This window comes from Habropoda laboriosa, unplaced genomic scaffold (assembly GCF_001263275.1).
Source record: "Habropoda laboriosa isolate 0110345459 unplaced genomic scaffold, ASM126327v1 scaffold300, whole genome shotgun sequence".
In the NCBI taxonomy this organism is placed as follows: domain Eukaryota; kingdom Metazoa; phylum Arthropoda; class Insecta; order Hymenoptera; family Apidae; genus Habropoda; species Habropoda laboriosa.
In genome coordinates this window covers 273,275-292,887 of record NW_017100458.1, presented here as the reverse complement: position 1 = coordinate 292,887, position 19,613 = coordinate 273,275, and the positions used below count along the sequence as shown (strand labels likewise).

The 19,613-nt window shown below is 37.6% G+C and overlaps 3 protein-coding genes across 3 annotated transcripts; all 3 read right to left on the bottom strand.

Moving 5' to 3' along the window:
* Nucleotides 1-219: 219 nt before the first annotated feature.
* On the bottom strand, nucleotides 220-3,929 carry LOC108575960 (EF-hand calcium-binding domain-containing protein 1). The gene is made up of 4 exons (XM_017938899.1): nucleotides 3,613-3,929; nucleotides 2,897-3,011; nucleotides 1,143-1,396; nucleotides 220-442 (listed from the first exon to the last, which is right to left on the bottom strand). Exons 1-4 carry the CDS (start codon nucleotides 3,927-3,929, stop codon nucleotides 220-222), a joined length of 909 nt encoding a protein of 302 aa, XP_017794388.1.
* A 3,714-nt stretch (nucleotides 3,930-7,643) lies between these two features.
* Nucleotides 7,644-8,887, bottom strand: LOC108575962. The gene is made up of 5 exons (XM_017938900.1): nucleotides 8,800-8,887; nucleotides 8,673-8,731; nucleotides 8,413-8,617; nucleotides 8,022-8,341; nucleotides 7,644-7,737 (listed from the first exon to the last, which is right to left on the bottom strand). Exons 1-5 carry the CDS (start codon nucleotides 8,839-8,841, stop codon nucleotides 7,644-7,646), a joined length of 720 nt encoding a protein of 239 aa, XP_017794389.1. The 5' UTR covers nucleotides 8,842-8,887.
* Nucleotides 8,888-9,760: 873 nt separating this feature from the next.
* LOC108575963 (glycine-rich RNA-binding protein 3, mitochondrial-like) lies at nucleotides 9,761-11,677 on the bottom strand. Its single transcript, XM_017938901.1, has 3 exons — nucleotides 11,504-11,677; nucleotides 9,988-10,375; nucleotides 9,761-9,895 (listed from the first exon to the last, which is right to left on the bottom strand). Exons 1-3 carry the CDS (start codon nucleotides 11,586-11,588, stop codon nucleotides 9,874-9,876), a joined length of 495 nt encoding a protein of 164 aa, XP_017794390.1. The 5' UTR covers nucleotides 11,589-11,677; the 3' UTR covers nucleotides 9,761-9,873.
* Between the last annotated feature and the right edge of the window lie 7,936 nt (nucleotides 11,678-19,613).

Here is a 19,613-nt window from a genome sequence, read left to right as displayed (position 1 = left end):
ATGATTACGAATCTTTTTCCAATGAATTATACTACTTTTTTTTACTATGTCATTGACACGGTTCTCTCGTTTTTCCAGCGTATCCTATGATCCTTGCCTGAGACCAACAGCTATCCCCAAGAAACGAAGATCCAGTTCGATGAAATTTTGCATCCAGAAACTGTCGAGAACCTCGATTGAGGCGTATACTTCTCCGTTGATAGATCGTATTTTTCGTCATCATGATTGCAACGTGATTAAAATGGACGCGCAATTTTCGTCCGTGGGCAAACATTGACCGAAAGCTTCCAGAAGTAGGGGTTCCTCCAGTATAGCAACCTTGTAATCGTGGAAAGAGATTTTTCCATCACGATCAACGTCTAGTTTCTTCAAGGCCAATTCAGACAAGTCTTTCACTGCCTCGTCTGGATCTTCCTCTCCGGGTTGCTTCATTAAACAATTCCTAAGAGCGGAAATATCATCAAAAAATACACGATGGTTTGTCAATTAGAGGGGTTAGACTATCCCTGAGGCCTGAAAATGATACTTAACTTTGGCATTTTTTTTAATGAAAATAATTGACTTAATCGAAAACTTTTCATGACGATTTTATTATGGTATCTTTGGAGAATATAAAAGTATTTTTTTTTTTTTTATTTAATTTTTTTGCAAAATTGCCTCATGTCGTCCTTTGTTGTCACGCGGTTTTACTTACAATTAGAGCAAAGTCTATATGGCAATTATTAAAGAAGTATGTAAGATTTTTTACAGATATTCAGTTTTATAGAAATGGCGAATATACGAAGGAATTGCATTTTTCCTTAAAATTTTAGTATAAGAATGTTACTTGCAGAAAATGTTATCAATATGTTGCAAAAATTCTGTGTATTTCTTTAGATTGTATGACGGAGAGTGTTTAGCGAAAATTTCAAGTGAATCGGATGAACAGCAATTTTAAAAAAAAGTTTGATTACTGATGGACGTGCTTCGTTAAATCGGCTCTAATAGCATACAACCATTGAAATATTTTAGCAATACTATTTGGATTATATTTTTCAAAGTGTAAACTACCAATTTAAGCAAGGAAAGAAATTCGATTTTGTGAAACCTGAGCGGTGGTCTAACCCCTTAACTCAACGAAAAGCGAACGATAGAATTTTTACTTGAATAATAGGAATATCTCGTCTTTGGTGATGAAACCGTCGTTGTTAAGATCGTAGACTTTAAAGCAATATTCAATTTTTTCTCGCAGAGTGCCGCGAAGATACAAATCCAATCCCATGATCCACGGCTCCAGTCTGATTATTCCTTCGTTCTCTCGATCCCAACAGCAGAATATTCGCTCCACCAAAGCATCCTCTGTGATCACTTTGAACGTGTTATGCAGAAGCTCGCGGAAAATTGTCCTGTCGATTCCCTGCAACATACCCTTTCTTATTCTCACGAGAACGAGTGAAGAATGAAGCGCAAATGCGAGGTAAATGTGATAGAAAGTCAATTAACCCTTTGAACACCTAATTTCCTTTTTAATTTTCTTTTCAACGACTCCCTATTATTTTAAGTATTTTTTTTTTAAATGCACTTTAAAGACATTTGGTTGATAGGAACTTTTTTTTGACTAATTATATTGAAAATAGCATTAAAGGTCCTAACCGTATTTAAACTGGCAATTTAAAAGTTATTTCATTCATAGGAGTACCTGTGAATAAAATTGATGTCGAGTCACACTCGACAAAGGAGTTCAAAGGGTTAACAAGTTACACCTTCTCTAAAAAAAAAAAAAAAAAATACGAACGAATGAAAAAAATCTCTTTTATTAGGTACCAACGTAAACGGACAGCCATCTACTATTTCTGGACATAGTAACCGAGAATCTGTAAAGACTTGTCGCAACGAGAAACCAATTTTCCTTCACTTCGTCAACCGTGCTGAAATTCTTCAAACTCGCGTCTTTTTTCGTTTGGGCAAACACATGGAAATCACATGGTGAGAGGTCCAGACTACAAGGTGGATTCTCATAATTCTCGTTGGAATTTCAGCAACAGCATCTGTGTCACAGTCGGAGAATGTGGTCGGACATTGTCGCAGAGGAGGACCACTTTTCTACCGAGTTTTCCGGGTCATTTGTTTTTTCATGGTTATTCGTAGACGTTTTAACGTTCAACCCTTTGACAGTCTAATGTAATTCCGAATTAGAGTGAATAAAATTCATATTTTACACGTATCTTTTTAATAATCACGTCGTGTGTGATTATTTTTAAAGCACAGTGTACATAACCCTGCGTCACAGTTCTAATAACAATATCTCGTCCCTTCCTAATTTTCTTCCTAAAAGTCTCTCACGAGTTAAACCGTTCGTTATTTAACGCGCTGTCCGAGTCTCACTCGGGATAAACTGTCGAAGGGTTAACAATAAGTGAAAGCGTTAATTGTTCTTCCCTCAGGCATCGATTCGGTGAGAATTATCCTTCTGAATCGAGAATACGGGGCAGGTGTAACTTACTTATCGACTCAGCCTCGTAGATTAATTAGATCAAAGTGAAGAATTATTTTTTGGGGAGGATTTTCATGCAGGTTGGATTGGTAGACAGGAAGGTGGTGATTTTCTAAGCGTTCTTGGATCAAAATGACGTTGATCCTATTTTCGACCGAATTATTTTTTCGAGACGATTTTCACGCAGGTTGGAGTGGTAGACAGGAAGGTGGTGATTTTCTAACCGTTCTTGGATCAAAATGACGTTGATCCTATTTTCGACTTCCTCGTGGATTTACTTGTTGTATTTGCAATTTGTTTAACGATTAAATTGTTGAGAGGATGAAGGGGTTAAGAAGTTGCGTGATTATTCGAAGGTGTACTGACAGGTTCATACACGCGAATTAAAATTGCTATGATTCGAGGCGGTGCAAGTGTCACTACCTCTATAGTCTGATTCGACGGAGGCCTTCTCCCGATAATAACCGATTGTCCTACTTGTTGCTGACCTGGGTTGGTTAGCTTTTTGTACAGCTTGCACAGGTTATCCAATTCTGTCCTGTAACCGTCGAAGAGGAGTTTTAATCAAAACTGCACTTATACTATTTTGAATATTCCATATTACTCTAATCCTTCATTACACGCTTACTTATACCTTTTCGTTTATTCATAAATAAAAATGCGTACGATTTTTTCGATATCTGAATTATTTTAGAAATTATTTTGTTCATTTTCTTTGGCAAAAAGAGCTTTTCCCCTTCGAACTGCCACCATTTCTATACCAATTACAATTTTTCAAAAATCCTACGCCACATTGTAGGTAACAGATTTCTATTTATAAATCAAAAATAATTTTTTTTTTTCAGTCGTTCCAATCCTTGTCGATGCTGGCGGCCAGCAATCGTTGTTCTAGCACAAGGACTTTCGCCATAGCTCCTTCATTTCGTAACATTATTGCTTTCCAAAAATTGGAGAAGAAAGCTGAAGGTTGCATTCACATCTTCTGAAAAAATTGAAACTCTTCATTCTGTAGTTACCTATCAAAAAAATTCCCAAACTTTGCAATCGCGTCTTGCAATTCTTCCCTTTCCGACGAATTTAGAAAATGTTTCGGTTACGTTTGAGAAAAACAATCGACGCTAGAATTAGCGTTTACTTGCCAGGAGAATCTGGTCTTTCTCTTCAACGACTCGATCAGCTTAACGGTGTGCGCCGAGCCTCTCGTTGTCCCGGCGACTGGCATCCTTCTGCGTTGCCTTCGTCGTGGCTCGTGCTTAGGGCTGCCGGAAGTCTGCCTCTTGGAGGTGACGGACGCTTTGCGGCCGCTCATCAAGAAGATCGAGACGCTTTTCATGAGCGTCGCGCCGGCACGAAGGCTTACGCCGCCTTGGCTGTCGGCGCCGACGCCGTCGGCGACGCCGCCTCCGTGATCCATTCGAGGTTTCGCGCTCGACGAGAGGCTGCGCTTCTCGGACATCTCTCTGAAATTTTGCAGCGACAACCTCTCCATCGGTTGCACGGGATTTGTGTTAATTGTATATTCGAGACATCTTTCGAGCTTCTTCTTGGGTGACATGTGTCGGTAAGTTGTATTTCATTTAAACGTACACTTCCGTTCGTGAGTATTAGGACACTTGTTTAATTTGAACAGACATTACAAAATTGTTCAGTTTGGAATTTCGTGGTATAAGGAGCACGTATATTTTGGGTGATATAGGTATCGTCACTTTAATAGCAACCTTGGATAATTCATATTTCACTTACAACGCCATTCATAAGTTCTGACAAAATTTTGCTTACTCTCGTTGCACTTTTTTCGTTAATTCTCGTATCAGTGTATCAGCAGTCGTATTTTCCTTGCAACTGTGGTATGCTGGAAGTAAACAACTTTAGCGGTATTTGGAAATATTAAATGTGGATAAATTTCTATGCCAACTCGCGGTAATAAATTTAGTTGTTCTACTAATAAGTTTGAGATAACGATATGACATTAACTTCGACGAACAAATGTAATTTACACCGTAATATTTTCTGTACGAGCGTAGTATGCGTCCTAACACTTATGTTCGTACAGAAACTATTATACGATTTAACCCTTTATTACAGACATCTGTTTTTCAGACGTTACTACGAACGTATTGTCTCTCAGACTACTTTGATCATTTTATTTAGTAAGTCACTGTGTTGTAAAACTAAATTTAATGTAACTATTTTATTTAAGGTATGTCAATTGAAGCTATTCAAACGTAAGAGCTTCAAAAATTCTTCACATACGTAATTACAATAGTAAAATACAAATTTGGTCTCGTCTCTCAGATGAATAGCCTATAGTTAAAGAGTTAAATTACATTTCTTCGCCAGATTTGCTACCAAATATCAGCAGAAATATGCGTACTTTTCAAATTATGAGATTCCAAGCTGAGTAATGTTTTAACGACTGTTTAGGTTCGCTTCACATTCAGTGTCGTAATACTTATGAACGAGAGTGTGTATTAGTAAGTGGCACTGTGATTAAAATTTGGGCGAGCTGAATGATGAAGTTTCGTTGGAATTTTGGAAGAGATTTAGTAGTTTTAATATTCTTAGGAAATATTTAGTAATTCAATACTTTAGTAATTTTCGTAGAGGTTTCTCTTATTTTTAATTACCTAAATTTAGGAAAATTGGAATATTGTAACGTGAAAGTATGATCAGTAAAAATGTAACAGTGAATTTATATAATAGCTGAGAAAATTTGTTGCATTTCTGGTCCCTTTTGATGCTCATTATCAGAATGTTGAGGAAGAAATATAATTGGTTAATTGATTCTATTCGAAACACTATCGTAAGACGCGTTTCTTCACGTCTAATTATAGCGTTCACAACATGAAACGCAAATTGATCGCGCCAAGACGATAGAAGCTATGGTTACGTATCGATTGATCAATAACACGTGAAACGATTCATGGTCTTCGATTAGAAACCGAATCCCCCGTTGTTTCTTCCTCCAAATCCTCCGACAAAGCTTCTCGTGTCTCCGCACAATTGAACCCGAATGTACCTCGAATTGCCCGCGTTTAAACTACATCGTTCGATCAATGTAAATCCCGGACAATTCCAGAAATTGAAATTTTATCTGTACGAAAATTTTCTACGAGTAATTTAAGCAAAGTACCGAAACCTCTTAGTAATATCTACGAATGAAAATGAAACGAAATTTACATAGGAAGATATTACTTTGCTATAGCACGAGTCAGACTATAGCGAGGTGGTAAAATCGGCCAAGAGAGAAAGTAAACATGTTTCGGGTGTCGAGACAATTGAATTGACAGAGATATGAGCAGTTAAGGACCTGAAGCCTCGGTCAGGATCGTACGAAGATACGTTTGAAGCCCGGTAGCAAATTTATAGTCTGAACCGAATATATTGGTCGGTCACGTGGATTTCTTCTCCGTTGCTTTTCCACACCGACGACCCCCACCAAGCGAGATCTGTATATATAGTGGTTGAACAGATCAACGTCATTGGCCCGTGGGCGTGGTTAACTACTGAACGCTAAAAACGAAACCGAAAAACGGCGGAGGAGAAAACCACGTGACCAGCGAATATATTCGGCTCAGACTATAGCTTCGCCGTTCAAGTGAGTTTTATAAAACATTAACGGCTATTCAGACACAGGGAAAAACTTCCAATATTCCAAATAATAATTAACACGTGAGAAAACCACGTGACCAACTAATATATTCGGCTCAGACTATAGCTTCGCCGTTCAAGTGAGTTTTATAAAACATTAACGGCTATTCAGACACAGGGAAAAGGTCCAAATATTCCAAATAGTAATTAACATTTGCAGATTCTCCACTTGTAAATGAAATACCGTTAGTCGTGAGTGGTAATTCTTTTATTCTGCATAAATTCAAAATGGAGTAAGGTATATGGCCCCAAAGTGTGGCTACGTCAGTTTCAAGATTTAATTTATGACCTCGCTATATCGCGGCCTGTCTCGTGCAAAATCTGATCATCACGCGGTAGAAACTCGTTAAAAAATATGGAAAGTTCCTTACAATGTACGGTATCGTTCTCGAAACAACGATCAAATACCTGTTTCGAGGTATTTCTCGCACGCTTTGTTACGTGGTGCCTGGCACTACGAGCGAGAATCAATTTCAGGAAGATTAATGGTATTTCTGACGCTCGTTCAATTAGTTTCCGCTCGCGAAAATAACAATTTTCGTTCGTACCTCGAAGCAAACGCGCGAATGCAACTTTGCTGTTGTATCATGCTACTCTCTAGTCTCATTTTTCTTCGGTGCGATCGTAGAAACGTTCCGTTGATTTATCGTCGAAAGAACGTAGCCGTGTGTGTTCATTTGACCGTAGCTTAATTGGGTTCAATGGATCAACAGAAGAATGCATCGAATTAACCAATTTGAAATTCAGATATCAGAGGCGCAATTTCACACTAGATTAGATCGCGTCACGATAACAAACACCGTTGCCTTCCAGTTCTCGATTTAGCTTCTCGGAACTTTGCATACACGCGATTCATGAGTCATGCTTAGCAGTTATGGGCATAACTAGTACGAGAAAAGGAAAATAAAACAAGCAGAAATTTCTAAGCGTGATTTTCAATTAATTTTCCTCTGCGAATATCGTGACTTAGGATTTTCGAATTTCGATTGAAAAATTCTATCGGTCCTATATCGAACGATACTCCGAGAAAGCAACTTTACATTTGAAGTGGTCTCAAAATGGTAGACATGTTCATTCCTGGCTGGATATATTGTACAAGATTCGCATTTTTAAGCAAAACTAAGCATCTCTGCTAATCACTTGGACAATCTCTTTTGAATTAATTGTATTTATAGCGTTCTGTTGTCGCAACGATTAGGCAATTGCATTAATAATTACAACTTACCCCTAAACGAGAAACGAACGTTCACCTCGCGACGGTTTCTTTCTTGTTGCCAGCAGTTACCCAACGAAATCGATCAAACTTTCTGGACAATCGCACACAGTGCTTTCATGTAACCGTTGCTTTCGGTAAAAATTCGCGAAAAGTATACAAGGAAAATGATGCAAATTATTTGGTGCAATTTCATTGCAATATTTGGCAGTTTATTGTAATCACGTAAAACTCATTCAAGGATTACAGAAATTTGAAAAAAAGCACAACTATATTTAAATAGCAAAATAATTCACGAACGATGTTTTAAAGTATGGATACTTTCTTGGGTTGATTCCACGATGCCAACTTCCCAGTATTGTTCACGTTCGATAGAGTACCCCTAGTGGAATGGTGCTTCCTGTAGAAAAGAAATCAGTATTAAACTTCCATTAAGTGGAGATTCATCACCTTGATGAATAAAACAAAAAAGGAAAAATTTGGGAATTTTTTCATCGATAACTACTCAATGAAAATTCCTGCATTTTGTAAGATTTTTACTTTTCAAAAATTGGAGGAGAAAGCTGAAAGTTACATGTATATCCTCTGAGAAAATTGAAATTTTTCGTTCAGTAGTTAGTTATAAAAAAAATTGTTTAGAACATTTCATAAAAAGAAAAAAAGATGTAGAAATCATTATCCAACCTGCAAAGTCTTTCAAACACTCTTCTGACGAAGGTTAAATGATTCTGCATCCGTATCAGAACATTGTCCAAAGATTGCGTGACATTCTTCGTCTTCTCGTTGCTCTGACTAACTCGCTGATAGTCAGATCCTTCCAAATCTTCTAACACATTAACGAGATTTCTCAGACCGTTGTCACGTTTTAACTCCGGTTTAACGGACGTCGATGACGCATCAACGTCCTCGATCTCGCTAATGGCGAGATTAATATTCTTCAGCGTGATGGTTCCGTCTCGAACTAATTCATTCAGAACCACGATCAAGTCCTTGTACAATTGTGCCTGTAAATACTTTCTCCTCTTAATTTAAACAAAGATAGAAAATTAGAGGATTTCTGGATGGTCTCACTTGCCTCGTGTTGCACGAGGTTGTTCAAGTTAGGAAAATCATTGAGAAGCTTGTCGAGCTCGTGGTTTCCTAATAGGGCTATCTGCTTAGTCAGGATGGTCTTTATGGTGCTTTTTACGTCAGAGTCGTCGTTTCCGGGGAACTCGCGGTCGGCAACACGATGAACTCGAATGATTCTCTGCTGGTCCATGTCTGCTTGATTCTCTTTACGATTGAAAAATAGAAGATAATAAATGTAAGACAATCGTGAGTTGAAATTGTTGAAAAGTTTCAATAATTTCTTTACCTTTCGACTCTAATTTAGCGAACGATCCACGTTTTGTCTGTTAAATAAACGATCTTTGTTTATGTTTACTTTCGTCGGAATTGGAGAAATTTGAGTTTTACTTACTTGACAGAGAAGTATCAGAAGTAAGATCAATGTAGACTTCATTTTTAACGACACTCTGCGAGGATTTTGAGGGGAGAATTAATCGTGTGTGGATGAAACACGTGAATGGTCGCCTCTGGCGAAGCCGTGGATTTTATAGTGGCGATATGTTTGGTTAAATGAACAATGGTATGCTGTATTTTATAAACATCCTAGCAAACATCCCGATAAAGTATAACGCGGATATATCGTAATGAAATGTGCTGGCCTATTGTGAATACTAAGCGTATGCATCGTCGAAACGTTCTTTGACGTTCAATTACATCGATTGGGATATATTTCTCGACATAAATTAGGACACGTACTTCACTGATAGGAAATTTCGGTAATGTATTAGGTCGATGCAAGTGAAATGTCACATGTATTGAATAGTAAAGAAAATCATAATACAATTCGGATGGATAATCAGGATACTCGCGTAATTTTTTTTATATAAACTTAAACTTGGAGAAACTGCAGAAAGTATAAATTTAGCATTTGAGGAAGATTATGTTAGGACAGTTGAACTTTGGTGTGAAAAATTCAGGATTAATGACATTTCATTGGAAATGAGGTACGAGGAAGGCCAGATAGGATCGTCGATGATAACGTTCAAAGAAGAATTATTTTAGACTTTTCTTCAAACGGACCACCATTTCGTCAAGCACCTGAACAATTTTTTAACAAATAAATTATTCCGAAATGAAGATACTGTAAAAGTAGCATTCAAAGAATTTATCCATTCAACGATTTTTGGAAGATTACTACAAATTTGGAATAATGAAACTAGTTGATCATTGGGAAAAGTGTATTGAATTATTTCGATTGAATACATTATCTTTTGAAGAAACACAACGCGTCAAAAAACGACCAACCTAGTACAATTCTTAAAAGGAAAAATATTACGTAGGTGTTGGAACAAACAAATTACTCAGACGTGGTTGTATAAAAGTTTATTTTACAAAATACTGTTCGAGCCGTGGGGAAATAATGTACAAAATTGAGCAACGTAGGCTAGGTCATAATCGAGAATCCATATTCCAAGGAATCAATGTTTCATCGCCCGTATCCAGCAGATCTGCAACATACAAAAGAATAATTTACAATGAAGGAAAAGACACACACACGAGTATTGTATTTTTTGCCGAATTCAAAGTGACAAGTATTTACCCAGCCTTCGCGCTCGCGAAAGAAGCACTTCCAAATGGCGAGCTAATGGAGCCAGCGTGTGCAGAGCTTTGTGCCGAGCTACCCCCATAGCCACCATAACCACCTTGGGGATAACCGCCACCATAGCCTCCATGACCACCATAACCTCCCTGGCCACCATAGCCCCCTTGACCACCATAGCCTCCCTGACCACCATAGCCTCCCTGACCACCATAGCCTCCCTGACCACCATAGCCTCCTAGACCACCACCATGGCCACCTCCATAGCCACCCCCATAGCCACCCCCATAGCCACCCCCATAGCCGCCTCCAAATCCACCGTGACCGCCAAAACCGTGGCGATGTGGTTCTGGGTTCGCTTCTCTAACCTCTCTGGTTAATGGAACTTCTGAAAATAAGAATAGAAAAGTTTGGAAATATTTGTTTTGTTTCTTTTTTCATTGTGACACGTTATGGTGTTCCAAGGTGATTTTGTTCGAAAGATAGGAATATCGAGGAATTTTCGAATTAATTTTTCTCCGAGGATTACGAAACCTTGGATTGATGTAATGTGTAGGTAGAGGAAAAGAGACTAACATGTACGGTGAGAGGCAGCAGGAAGTAGAAGATGGCATCGACCTTCAGAGGAAGTAAGGTCACGAGGCGGTTAGTTTTATCGGTTTGTTAAGAGACCGTCGGTTAGCCGTACGTTAAACGATTAGTCATAGCAACGAGAATATTTTGATCCAATCGACGTGACGTGAAGCTTGTTAATCACTTTGGCTTATTGATAACACGTGCTGAGACGTAAGATGGAAGTTATGTGATTATCGAAGTGGTATTAACTGATTGACGTACGACTCTGACATTCGCGGGCAGTGGGTTTTTCGTACGAACAGTATGCATTTCTTATGTTCCTTTTTGTTTTTTTCTCGGTAGTGCTTTTGTATATTTTCGGTAATTGTATTTATTTTGAAATCCGAAGTTTCTTTGCTCTTCCAATTTTTTCTGAGGAGAGATGCAACAATTACAATTGTTCCAAACTTCAGTTTATTCCAATTAATATTAAATTTCCTCTTCTAAAAATCAAAGTTTTCCAGGCCTTTCAAAATTAAAAAAATCCCAGTCTTTCTGCCTTTTCAAAATTTTCAAAATTTCAGTTTTTCAGCCTTTTCAAAATTAAAAAATCCTAGTTTTTCAGCCCTTGCAAACTTTAAAGAATCTGTTTTCCAGCTCTTACGAAATTTTAAAAATCCCAGTCTTTCAGCTCTCGAAATTTAAAAAATTCCAGTTTTTCAGCTCTCCAAATTTTAAGTATCTCAGTTTCCAAACCTCTCAAAATTTAAAAAATCCCAATTTTTCAACCCTTTCAAACTTTACTTCTCCAAATTTTCCTCAGGGCAGATGCAAACACCACAATTTCCCCTAACTTGAATACATTCCAATTACTAATAAAATTGTTCAACCCTGTGAAACTTCTCCCCAGGGAATGTCAAACATCTCGAAGTATCACAATTTTTCCAAGTAGATACAGTACCTTGTCCCTCAGCGTCAGGGTTGGCGGGAAAAGCAAAACTGGTGGCCAGCACCGAGACCAAAAGGACGAGCACAATCTTCGACATGATCCTTCTCTTCTCTGTCTTCTATATCCAAATTATTTCTTCACTAAGAAGCTTCTTCGATGCCCGAGTGAGAAATGACGATGAGGAAATTCAGAGGGAGGTCTTTATATACCAACTGTGAGCTTCCTAAGTGTGTTGGGATGTCCCGACGCATTTACGTAGGTACAAAACAGGTACTCTTCACGAGAAACAGCCGCATCTCATTAGCACTGACGAACCTTCTCTGTGTGAACGTGTTGGACGCGGTTTAACACGCTACCAGTGATCATCGGAGTCTGACCGTGGCTAAGCGACAAAAGACCATGATCTGTCGATAATTCATGTGATTTTTTCACTTCCGTCGTTTCGACGAATTTCTGCACCGATGATGAATCTACTAGAGGAACGGGTTCTTTGGATCATCCTTTAAATCACTTTTCGCGACGTTCCTTTGGTACGTTTACGTTCTTCATTGTTACAATTTTGCTAGAATTTCGTGCTCTAACTTGTAACAGAAAGCGATCGAATTTCGAACTTGTTTAAATGGATGCAATTAAACCTGAGCCTGTTGTGTTAATTATTGTTGGGGACAGCAGATTATCTCAAGTTTACGACCCGGTCGAAATACTTGCTATTTTTGAGAATACGAATATTTTATTTTATTATCGTGCACTTAATTTTACGATCAGGAGAAACGCTTAATTGGTTTTTAAAAACATGGCCTCTCATGTTCAATAGCAACTCACTCGACTGACAAATACGTGCATGTCAATAGATGACATAGGGGTTTAAAGGGTACACAACCCTGAGGCGTCCAAAAATAGGCAAAGTTTGGGAATTTTTTTCGCTGCTACTACTAAACGAAAAATTTCAATTTTTTTACAGGATATAAATGTAACTTTCGGCTTTTTTCTCCAATTTTTAAAAAGTGAAAATGTTACAAAATGGAGGAGTTTTCATTTAATAGTCACCTATGAGAAAAATTCCCAAATTTTTACCTATTGTTAGAATTCTCAGGGTGGTGTAGCTTCTTAACGGATTTTTCCATTACTCTTGACCAGCATGTGATCGCTGATGAACCGTTAAGTTGTACTTGACGCATCGACGACACGTGAACGACAGGATTAAGACGTTAAATTTTTTTCATCTCAAGGAAAATTTTCCTACTTTTTTCCATTTTCACTAGGACACATATTTTCATGGACAATCAAATATAGCAGCATGAGTTAGTTAGAATTAGAGTAATTATTGCTACTGAATCCTGAATATTAAACCCAGTGCGTTCTTTTCTTGGGTCAAAAAAGACCCAAAAAAGACCTTACCTATGTGTAACAATTTTTTTACCAGCACACCATACGAACCTAGATAATAAACTTTGAATACAACGTTAGGGGAACATAAACCTGATAATAACAAAAGTTATTCGAGGAATAGGAAGGCGGTGGGTCGAAAAAACCCCCGAAGACCGCACTAGAATTATGGCGATTCTCGTAATCCTGCGCTTCCTGTACTATTGCACATACTTGAAAAATACAGTGACTCTCTGAATTTGAACATTACATACATTCCGGGATTACTGAATCACACGCGATTACTGGAATACGTGATTTGCGCTTTGTACAACGCAGGTACTATTTGAACTCGAACGTATTTACAGCCTAATTGTTAACGTTACTAAAAAAAAAAGTTTGTTTGCTATATAATCAGCCTTGCTACAACGTGTGGAAGTCTACAACCATAGTTATCCGCGTTATAATTAACACAGAATTATTAATCTTTAGTATAAATGAATTGAAATTCGCTGTTTAAGAGAACCACTTGTCCACACCTAATGAGACGTTAATTACAGTGAGCGGTCAAACGGTGAAATTCTTAGTCCATGAATTGCACAATATTGATGCAGCATTTGCACGTAGAATTTAAAAGTAGTTTAACTGTGGTTTCTCGTCGGAAAAGCGCAATTTCACGCGTGCAGCGTGCTAATTGAGACCTCTAGCCCCTGGGATTCCCCGAACGGGAACTGGATGGCTCACGAAACTGGTAGTCACCTTGCCTAGGGCCCCGCGGTCGTTGCCTGGGCCCGTCGCACGGCGCCTTACATAACCTTTTCTAAATTGGATCAAACGACTTGAGTGTTTTTGAGAAGTTAGAAGGATTGGTATACTAGATGACGTGTATAAAATTTTTTGAAAATATTGCAATTTGTGGGAATCGCGAAGAAAATTGTAAAGATCATTGTTTACAACTTTTTTACCTGAGTTTCTAACGAAAATTTAAAACATACGTTTTGTAGATTTATGTCAATTATACATGTCTACGTTCGGCAAACTACAAAGGCGGGCGCGAGGCTCGAAAACGTAGTCCCTGACTCTACAAGTGTCAGGTTTAGGTTCCTTGCGGACTGACACTTGTGGAGACATTACTGTATAGGCCGAACGTCGTGAAATAATGGGATTTTCAAAATCTTTGACGATTTGTAGATTTCGATCAAATTTTCAGCATGCGTATAATTGGCATAAATCTACAAAACGTATTTTTTTAAATTTTCATTACGGGCTCGGATAAAAAAATTGTCGAATGTGACCTTTACAATTTTCTTCGCGATTCCCACAAATTGCAATTTTTTCAAAAAATTTTATACGCGTCATTTAGTATACTAATCCTTCTAACTTCTCAAATAAACTAAAGTCGTTAAGTCCAATTTTTAAAAAGTTATACTGTTCTAAAGAGTGTCCGAATATTAGTAAGAGTCACCGTATATAGTCATTTCGAAGCTGTTGGAATGAAAAAGAAAAAAAGAAGAGAATTTTCAAATTGTAAGATTTGAGTTATCTCGATGTAGGATCGACACAAATTTCATAGGAGATTAATAAATTATTGAAACGAATGGAAAATAGAAGATGACGACGAATAGTCTATTTTAATCGTGCCTTTTTTCGAAATTCACAAGGATCTGTTTGATTTATGCATCTTTGGAGGTTGAGATAGTTTCGAAGGCTGGCATTTACCAAACATTCTTATTATTAATTTATACGAAACTGACGATCCTTCGAATACAGAATTGGAAGATATAATATTTATAAAAATTAACGAAATTTCTGTTTTTCGATCCTTCGTGGAAAAATAAGAAGTTGGAAGAGCACTTCGTTGCTACTGGACTATGTTTAATACTATTTTTTTGTAGTACTATTTGATACATTATACATGTTTATGTATTAAGATATTTCTCAATTTTGTCTTCACTTGTATTCAATTATTGGATAAATTTTGTATCGATCGATAGTTACACGTTCATAATTGAAAATTTCATTTTTTTCAAAAATTAGATTTTCTATCAATCGACATTTCTACGATCCCATGTTAATTTAAATTACTAATATTTATTTTCAAAGACAATATATAGCTATAATTATAACTCCCCAAATTGATCGTAGTCGTATATTCAATTATCGGATAAATTTTGTATCGATCGATATTTCTACGATTATAATTTAATTTAAATTAGAAACAAGAATAACGAACACATACATTAGATTGCACGTAAATGTCAACTAGTCCACTGTTATCTTTTTCAAACACCATTACCCTCTTTTGTTCATTTCGAATATTTCACATGGTGAAACCATCAAGCATAGAAAATGAATAATTCATCAAGAGGGAACAATAACACGGAAGAAATTATTCCCCGAGGACCATAAGTGAATTTAAAATTTAAAATGTATCTACGATGTGTGGGACGGTGAATAATTTCTCGCGTTTTATTATTTTCGAGGAAGAACGACAGGAAATTTTGAAATCATAGAGTAGAAATGAATTCTACGTGTAGGAGAGCATTCGATGAATCACGGAAGTGTTATTACGAAGGAATTGTGTAATAACTAATTGGCTTTTATACGTCATCTCAAGGTTTCCACTACGGCAATCTAACTTTAGAGAATGAATTTGAAGCGTTTTTCGTGCCGCGACTTCTGTCACGTTCGCATTGTCTATAAGTTGCTCTTCCTATTTTAGACGCATTGGAGAGCAAAGAAATTACGTCAATGGTAAAACCGGACCGTGTGGACACTATTTAAACACTCCATCGTGCCGCTTCTGCTTTCATAGAGTGTTTGAGTTGGGATAGTTTGGTGTTTAGCGTTCTTCAATAATTCTTCGGTCCGCTAAAATATTGTCGAATTTTTGGAATCACTGCAAACAAGTTTACTTACGATTCTAATGTCATGGACCGCAGTGTATAGTTGGTGAAAGCGATTCAGTTGAATCGTGAATTAAAGCGCTAAACGCAGACACCGATTGATGTGGTCCCAAGGCTGTCTGTCATTTGTGCCGGTGATTATGATAGTAATGAAAAATATTTTTCCGTTGTGGAACAAAATGTTTCACACAATACATGCTCTTCCAATATAAAATTTTTCTATTCTTGTAAATTTTTATGAGCGACTTGTACGAAAATGTGTTTTTTACCCTTTGAACTCCAAATTTTTTTTTTAATTTTCTTTTCAATAATTCCCTATTATTTTAAGAATTTTATTTGAAATGCACTTCAAAAGACATTTGGTTGATATGAACCAATTTAAATAATTGTTTTCACTAATTACAGTAATGTCTCCACAAGTGTCAGTCCGCAAGGAACCTAAACCTGACACTTGTAGAGTCAGGGCTACGTTTTCGAGCCTCGCGCCCGCCTTTGTAGTTTGCCGAACGTAGACAAGGACAGCGAATAAAAGATAAGGATAAAACGTGAGTCGAGGCAACTAAGCGATTTAAATACCAACTTTTTTAATTTTACGTTTTTTTATCCCGAAATTTTTCTTAACATATTGATGAGATTTTTCTGATGAAAACTACATCAAACACGACATAATTTGAACAACATTTACTTATTAACAAGTTCACTGTCACGCCAGATATTTCATGGAGGTAGGCCGACATTAAATTAATTACTCAATTAGTATTAATAAGTAAATGTTGTTCAAATTATATCGTGTTTGATCTCATTTTCATCAGGAAATCTCGCCAACGTGTTAAAAAATATTTCAGATGAAAAAAAGTAAAATTAAAGAAATTATATTTGTCTATTATGAATTGTCAAACCGTGAAATCTCGTAAAAGAAACCGAGTGGTGTTACGTTACACGCTTGACTGACTGCGAGCGAGATAACATGGGCGCAGCAATGACACCCCTAGGCGTAGGACCATCTACAGGGTATCCTGTAACTCCTCGAACACCCGGAAATGAGGGGTTGCTGGAGTGACTCTGAACAACTTGTTCCTGTTCCAAAATCCGGTTTGAAGCTTCGTTTTCGAGTTATTAACAAAAAACACTGGCCAATTACAGCGCTCAGGGGCGGAGAACAGAGGCTCGTCCGCGCGCGATTGAACAAATGCGTACGCGTGACTTCTCGGTTCTCGATCGCTGTCAAAAAAATTTGACTCTGCACTGCTGTTTTTATAAGGCTTAGAGAAATGGTTTTTGACCATCATAGATGAATAAGTTGAAAATATGGCTTAGCACATTTTCATTTGAACACAAGTGCTCAAGTAAATGCTTGTGGCAATGTTTTGCGTACAAAGTACTGCATACAACAATGTATAACATATTTCATATTCTACATGCTTGAACGTGCAAAATTAATCATGCATATTCGTGAAAATGACGGAAAACCTTTACGCTTGTATACGACGAGTGTAGTACTAACACAAATAATAATTAATAACTCATTATTTACGACGAATTTGTGAACTTTTAGAGTTGAAGAATGAAGTATGGACCTTCAGCAACTTCCCTGTATAATTTTTAGCACGTTAGACCTGTTTAATAATTAGTTATTAACAATTTTAGTATGTGATGTCGGGAACGATACCAAATACCGTTATGTATCTTTACGTTTTTGCAATAATTTCATAGCTTACTACTAAATTCTCATGCAAGTAACTATACGCGTCTCAAAGGCAACTCTTTCAGCTACATAGAAGGGTTATCTGTAGGGGTGGAGAAAAATGTTGAGCATGTATAATGACGTTTCTTTTGCGCGGAGACTTTGTTCCCGTGAAAGTTGAGGTTGCAAATTGATCGAGGTATAAGACACGGTTGCATTAGCAGGAAAAGAACTCTTATATCGTTGAACGGTGATTTTTAAGTAGCAAGATACTTTTCTTTCACTCCTCATCTTTGAAACTTAAATGCACACATTGTTGCAGTCTCTATTCTCGAATGCAACATCGATGGAAGCACAGTTTCGAATGCAAAACATTGTTGTACGCGTTACTTTTGAACGCAACATTTCTTGAAGCGTTATATTTGAACGCAAACATTGTTGGAATCTCTATTTCTGATTGCAACATTATTAGAAGCGTTATTTCGAACGCAAACATTATTACAAGCACTACACTTGAATGTAACATCGTTACTAGCGTTGTACTCGCTTGTAACATCGTTAAATCGTATTATTATCGCTATTATTAATCTCTCCCGAAAATTGCACATTGCTGCAAACGCGTACCGGGTTTGCAACTTTAAATGCAAAACATTGTTGTACGCGTTACTTTTGAACGCAACATTTCTTGAAGCGTTATATTTGAACGCAAACATTGTTGGAATCTCTATTTCTGATTGCAACATTATTAGAAGCGTTATTTCGAACGCAAACATTATTACAAGCACTACGCTTGAATGTAACATCGTTACAAACGTCGTTCTCGCTTGTAACAACGTTAACTCGTATTATTTTCGAATGTACATTGTGGCAAACGTGACATCGAGTTTACAACTTTATTGCCGAAAGTCGCTTCCGAAAATCGCACATGGTTGCAACCGCGTTCTGTCTTTGCAACTTTGTTGCCGAAACTCGCTCCTGAAAATTGCACATTGTTGCAAACGTGTTCTGCGCTTGCAACTTTGTTGTCCCGAAAATTTGCACATTGTTGCACGACGCGCCGTTTTGCAACTTTGTGCTTTTTTCGGGAGCGACTCCTGATAACAAAGTTGCAAGCGCGATACCTTCTTTGCGACTTTGTTGCGGAAAGACGCTCCCGAAAAAAGCACAAAGTTGCAAATCGGGGCGTCGTGCAACAATGTGCAAATTTTCGGGACAACAAAGTTGCAAGCCCAGAACACGTTTGCAACAATGTGCAATTTTCGGAAGCGAGTTTCGGCATCAAAGTTGCATAACGGAGAGATCGCGCTTGAAACTTTGTTGCCGAAAGTCGCTCCCGAAAAAAGCACAAAGTTGCAATACGGGGCGTCGTGCAACAATGTGCAAATTTTCGGGACAACAAAGTTGCAAGCACAGAACACGTTTGCAACAATGTGCAATTTTCGGGAGCGAGTTTCGGCAACAAAGTTGCATAACGGAGAGATCGCGCTTGCAACTTTGTTGCCCAAAGTTGCTCCCGAAAAAGCACAAAGTTGCAAAACGGGGCGTCGTGCAACAATGTGCAAATTTTCGCGACAACAAAGTTGCAAGCGCGATCTCTCCGTTATGCAACTTTGTTGCCGAAACTCGCTCCCGAAAATTGCACATTGTTGCAATACGGGGCGTCGTGCAACAATGTGCAAATTTTCGCGACAACAAAGTTGCAAACCCAGAACACGTTTGCAACAATGTGCAATTTTCGGGAGGAATTCGGGGCAATAAAGTTGCAAACCCGGTACGCGTTTGCAGCAATGTGCAATTTTTGGGGAGCGAATAATAATAGCGATAATAATACGATTTAACGATGTTACAAGCGAGAACAACGCTTGTAACGATGTTACATTCAAGTGTAGTGCTTGTAATAATGTTTGCGTTCGAAATAACGCTTCTAATAATGTTGCAATCAGAAATAGAGATTCCAACAATGTTTGCGTTCAAATATAACGCTTCAAGCAATGTTGCGTTCAAAAGTAACGCGTACAACAATGTTTTGCATTCGAAATAGTGCTTCCATCGATGTTGCATTCGAGAATAGAGACTGCAACAATGTGTGCATTCATGTTTCAAAGATGAGCAGTAAAAGAAAAGAATCTGGCTACTTAAAAATCACCGTTCAACGATATAAAAGTTC

Coding starts and splice junctions, on each gene's coding strand:
- LOC108575963 (XM_017938901.1), bottom strand. CDS start 11,588: ATGTCGAAGATTGTGCTCGTCCTTTTGGTCTCGGTGCTGGCCACCAGT. Junction 10,376..11,503: donor CCCTGACGCTGAGGGACAAG/GTACTGTATCTA, acceptor TCTTATTTTCAG/AAGTTCCATTAACCAGAGAG. Junction 9,896..9,987: donor TTCGCGAGCGCGAAGGCTGG/GTAAATACTTGT, acceptor TGTATGTTGCAG/ATCTGCTGGATACGGGCGAT.
- LOC108575962 (XM_017938900.1), bottom strand. CDS start 8,841: ATGAAGTCTACATTGATCTTACTTCTGATACTTCTCTGTCAA. Junction 8,618..8,672: donor AAAGAAATTATTGAAACTTT/TCAACAATTTCA, acceptor ATTTTTCAATCG/TAAAGAGAATCAAGCAGACA. Junction 8,342..8,412: donor ACAACCTCGTGCAACACGAG/GCAAGTGAGACC, acceptor AAGTATTTACAG/GCACAATTGTACAAGGACTT.
- LOC108575960 (XM_017938899.1), bottom strand. CDS start 3,929: ATGTCCGAGAAGCGCAGCCTCTCGTCGAGCGCGAAACCTCGAATGGAT. Junction 3,012..3,612: donor AGAAAGACCAGATTCTCCTG/GCAAGTAAACGC, acceptor CGACGGTTACAG/GACAGAATTGGATAACCTGT. Junction 443..1,142: donor GAGATATTCCTATTATTCAA/GTAAAAATTCTA, acceptor TTCCGCTCTTAG/GAATTGTTTAATGAAGCAAC.